Source organism: Rosa rugosa, chromosome 2 (assembly GCF_958449725.1).
Source record: "Rosa rugosa chromosome 2, drRosRugo1.1, whole genome shotgun sequence".
Classification (NCBI taxonomy): Eukaryota; Viridiplantae; Streptophyta; class Magnoliopsida; order Rosales; family Rosaceae; genus Rosa; species Rosa rugosa.
In genome coordinates, this window is record NC_084821.1 from 16,587,039 (window position 1) to 16,591,496 (window position 4,458).

The 4,458-nt window shown below is 35.4% G+C and overlaps 1 protein-coding gene across 5 annotated transcripts; it reads left to right on the top strand.

Annotated features, from left to right (window-relative positions):
* Window positions 1-440: 440 nt before the first annotated feature.
* Window positions 441-3,943, top strand: LOC133732902 (DNA repair protein RAD51 homolog 4). 5 transcript variants are annotated; one of them, XM_062160510.1, is made up of 10 exons: window positions 455-770; window positions 905-984; window positions 1,078-1,193; window positions 1,294-1,375; window positions 1,784-1,937; window positions 2,027-2,136; window positions 2,219-2,300; window positions 2,514-2,584; window positions 2,908-3,057; window positions 3,382-3,943. In XM_062160510.1, exons 1-10 carry the CDS (start codon window positions 461-463, stop codon window positions 3,412-3,414), a joined length of 1,188 nt encoding a protein of 395 aa, XP_062016494.1. In that variant the 5' UTR covers window positions 455-460; the 3' UTR covers window positions 3,415-3,943. The 5 variants fall into 5 exon arrangements, with proteins under 5 accessions (XP_062016497.1, XP_062016494.1, XP_062016496.1 ...); XM_062160512.1 differs by having other exon boundaries at window positions 457-770; window positions 1,784-1,918; window positions 2,023-2,136; XM_062160509.1 differs by having other exon boundaries at window positions 459-770; window positions 2,213-2,300.
* The last annotated feature ends 515 nt before the right edge of the window (window positions 3,944-4,458 follow it).

The following is a 4,458-nucleotide window of genomic DNA, read 5'->3' on the forward strand; positions in this document are numbered from 1 at the left end:
TTTCTAGAAAAATGATATTCACAAGTTGTAAAGTTTTATGAAAACTTATCCTGGGCTTCCAATCATATAAAAGTAATTATCCGGTTCGTTCTGAACTATTCTTGTTTTGTTAAAAAAAAAAAAAAAACATTTTATTCCTTTTGTTAAGTTAATTTCTCTTCTTTCCTCCAATATATATATATATATATATATTTTTTTTTTTTTTGAGAATTTCTTTCCTCCAATATACTTGCAAAACATAAAAACAAAATAAATGACTCAAATATATAAAAAATTAACCCAAGAAGTTTGGTCTAACGAAAATCTGGCTAGATCTATAAGTTGAGCGAATGTGAGCTAGAAACTCTGAGCCGGGACCTGATTTAGATAAACCTCTCACCAAGAGGCGTTTTTCACAAGAGGATGGTTGAACGCTAGACCTTTTTTTTTTCAACCATCCTCTTGTGAAAAACGCCTCTTGATGAGAAGTTTATCTAAATCAGGTCTCGGCTCAGAGTGGTATCACAGTCATAATTTCAAAAAAGAATTAGCTAAGAAAACGAAGAAAACTTCTTCAATTATTTTCTTCTTAAAGAAACCGATGCAAAGAGTGATCAGACAAAACGCTGACCTCGCTGCGTTTCGCTCATTCGAACTGAATTCCTACTTGAAACGACTTCGTAGAAAGAAGAGGGTAAAAGAAATGGCACCCTTCAAAGCTCTGGAGCTAGAGTACCCAATAATCGACTCCAATTTCCAGACTTTTTGCGCCTCACATGGCATTCTCTCAGGTTAGTAAGTTCTATAATTTGCTCCAAATCCAATAAACTACATACAAATATCTTCTTGGGTCTCCTGAGTTTCGATAGAATATGAAGAAAAACAAGTTAAATTTTCAGACTTTTTTTTTTCTGCTTTACTGCAGTGGAAGATTTCCTCATTCACGACCTGTATGAGTTGGCTGCGTTTGCAAAACAACAGCCCACCTCGGAAAAACTAGAGCAGGTTTACATATGAATACCACACATTCATGTTCTATGTTCAGTTAATCAAATGGCTTTGTATAATTGTATGACATTGTTATGTATGGGCTATCAGGGCATTACCCAGATCCTCTCTATTATTGATGCTCAGCACCAACCATGGGTGAATGGTATGCAACTTTTAGATGATGCTCTACATAGGAAACACGTAATTCCAACTGGCTGTGAAGGGTATGTTTAATTTTCCCAAAAAAGACTGACATGTTCATTTTACTGCTGTTAGTAATGGTAAATGTAGATTTGTAATGTTTCTTGGGTATCTGTGGAGCAGGGTTGATTTGTTACTGGGAGGTGGATTACTTGAGGGACAATTAACTGAACTTGTTGGGCCGTCATCTTCTGGTAAAACGCAAGTTAGTAACTTGCCTTGTTCAAAAATTATGAGTTGATGATAGCAGTGATTTGAAATTTTTGATTTACATATCACAATCATTTGTTGAGGTTTGGTTCATTACTTACTTAAGAACACTGCTATGCTTACTTCTTGATCGGACTGTTGAAAAGTTATATAAGTTTGTGATAATTTCAAAATTTCAGTTCATATGTCGCATTCTTTTTTTTTTTTTTGGGTTTTGTTGTCATCACTTAAGAACACTGTGCTACAGTGCTAAGCCTACTTTGTGATCACCTAAAAACCACTTACTCATCACTAATTCGATATCGAATTTTAGTAATGTGAAGAGAGATTTCATGATATTATGATACAGATAATACACAAGTATACGTTCTGAAAGTGAGTGCCAATTCTTGGTTATGTTCAGGTCTGCCTGCTTGCTGCCTCATATCTTGCATCAAAGCACATGGGTACTGTTGTATATCTAGACACAGGAAACTCTTTCTCCACCCAACGAATTGCAGAGTTTGTTGGTCGATTCTCTAACCACATGTTTAGTCAGGTTATACCATTACTTTTGGGTACTGTTTCTTTCTTTTGTTTGTTCTCATTAGCTGTTTTACTCAAATTGACAACTATAGTCTCTGATTTTTGTCCTGATTGTAGGCAGGCCAAAGGAATTTTCAGAAAGTAATGAACAACATCTTGTGCCATTCCGTGTTTGACATCTTTACAATGTTCAATGTGTTACATCAGCTGGAGTTCAATTTGAAATCTCAGGTTTGCACTGACATGAGGCCTTTCCTTCCTGTTTCTTAGTAGACTTTCTTATATTTACCATACGAACTGGTTCCAGCTGCAGAAAGGAGGGCAGGTGCGGTTGCTTATTGTTGATTCGATCTCTTCACTAATTACCCCAATTCTTGGGAATATAGGTTCACAGGGTATTACATCATAGTATCCAAATAACAGTTTGTTTTTTTGTTATTTTGTTTTTTTTTTTTAATTCAATATCAATCTTATGATTTTTATCCCATCTTTCCTCGTGTCTTATTGGTGGATTTTTCTTTCATTCTCAAGGATTTTTCTACCGTTTTAGTGATTTTATTCTCATTTAAGTGTCATATAAGACTGAAAATTGAGCTCATTGGTGATAGGACGTGCTTTGATGACATCTGCTGGATATTTGTTAAAGAAATTAGCACATGAGCATAATATTGTGGTACTGGTAAGTTTCTTTTGAAACCATGATACACATAATTATCAGTTCAAAATAATTCTGTCGGCTTTTTTGCAACTTCACCTTCATATAGTGTACATGTAAACATTTTTCATAGCTTGGATTGGTCTCCGTTTCAACTCAAGCATTATGCATCCCCATTATCATTTTGTTCATCATAGGATTTAATTGACTGCAAAAGAAACTTGAAATTGAATTCAGTATATGCTCTTAGACATGATAGTATATTGAATTTGAAAGTATTATTGAATAGGAGTTTTAGGTTATACTTTTTCATTTGCAATAACTCTGTAAATGGACTAAATGTGAAGGTGACCAATCACACAGTAGGTGGAGAGAGAGGTATTCCAAAACCAGCTCTTGGCCAGATCTGGAAGACCGTCGCACATGTGAGGCTTCTGCTTTCCGCTGACCATGGAAATGATACCCGGAGTATTTCTGTGCTAAAACACCCATCTATGGTACATTATCCCTTATCCACATTCTATCACAATCCTGAGTAAATTACTTTTCTGCACAGCTGTACGTGCTCAAATCTTTAGCTCCATCTATGTCAAATAGTTTCTTCTTTTTCACTTGGAGATCAAAGCTGTAGCCTGATTCTGTCAATGCAGTACACAGCTGATACTTTCTCCTCCAAAAAGTTTCTTCTTCTTTGGCACCGTAGTCTCACAATTGACAGTATTTTGTCCAAAAAAAAAAAAAAATTCTACTGCACATTACCAATGTAGTTTCAGAACCTTCTTGTTGGTTTTCTGTTTAATTTGTTGTCTTAATTTTTCCAGGCTTCTGGCAAGGTTGCAAGGTTTAGAGTGTAGGGGGAATAGCATACATGCAATATATTAGGAAGAGTGAATCATTGAGAATTCAAGCTGTTCTTTAAGAGGAGCTGTTAGCAGCCTTAATGTAATTTCTCTCTTTCTGCGGTAGAGATTCTGACCATCAATTAACTAGGAACTGGCCTGGCCCTTATTACACCAATTAGTTCCCATCTTGAGAACGCAAATCAGCTCAGGGTTTCTAAATGCACCTAACTATTGAATCAATATATTCAGCATCCAAGACAGTTCCAGTTTTCTTATTTGGTCAAAAGTGCAGCCATCTTTTGAAGAAGCAGGAGACTAAATTCTACACTCTCTTTTGTCTTATAGCAATACTTCTGTGCTGTCATGAACGTGTTGAGCCCTGATGAGCTCAGCTAGCTTTATATACAGCTGCAGTTAGAATATTGTTAGTCTACGTAGTTTAATTTCTCTGTATTAGTAGATTCCTCACCCAGAGCAGTTGCAATATTTTATTTTATTTTATTTTATAATAATAATAATTATTATTATTTTTTACTGGCAACGAATGTATCCCCCCATGATCAAAATATATTTGCTAACTTTGAACAGAGTGCTATTATTAAAGTTGGTAGCAGTATTGTCATACAGTTAGTAAACAGCTCAAATTTTGTGATTGAATCAATTCATAACTGATAGTACTATAAATTCCACTTCCAGTAGCAGCAGCAGCAACTGGAAAAGAAGGGACCATGATGTCATGGTCCGAGTGTTTCACAGGAGATGATCTCAATTTTTTTTGGTTAAATAACTCATGCATTTATTAAATGGAGCACATATTACAAATGTTATAAAAAGAAAACAGGAGTCCTAGGCCCAAAGACTCATTAGACAAAAAAATCAGAAATAAACTGAAACTTATACAAATGCAAAGCCGAAGCCCAAAAACCAAAAAACTGCCACATGATGTTAATGACGACGAAGTGAATAGATGGGAAAAATTCACCAACGGTGTCTGGACACTTTGGTGACTTTCAGAACGATACCTGAACTCTGAATGTTATCAATATGATACCTAGA

Excerpts from the sequence above, each read along its gene's own strand:
- LOC133732902 (XM_062160509.1), top strand. The coding sequence starts at position 461 with ATGAGAAGTTTATCTAAATCAGGTCTCGGCTCAGAGTGGTATCACAGT. Across the intron at positions 1,194-1,293 it reads ATTCCAACTGGCTGTGAAGG|GGTTGATTTGTTACTGGGAG; the intron begins GTATGTTTAATT and ends TCTGTGGAGCAG. Across the intron at positions 2,585-2,907 it reads AGCATAATATTGTGGTACTG|GTGACCAATCACACAGTAGG; the intron begins GTAAGTTTCTTT and ends CTAAATGTGAAG.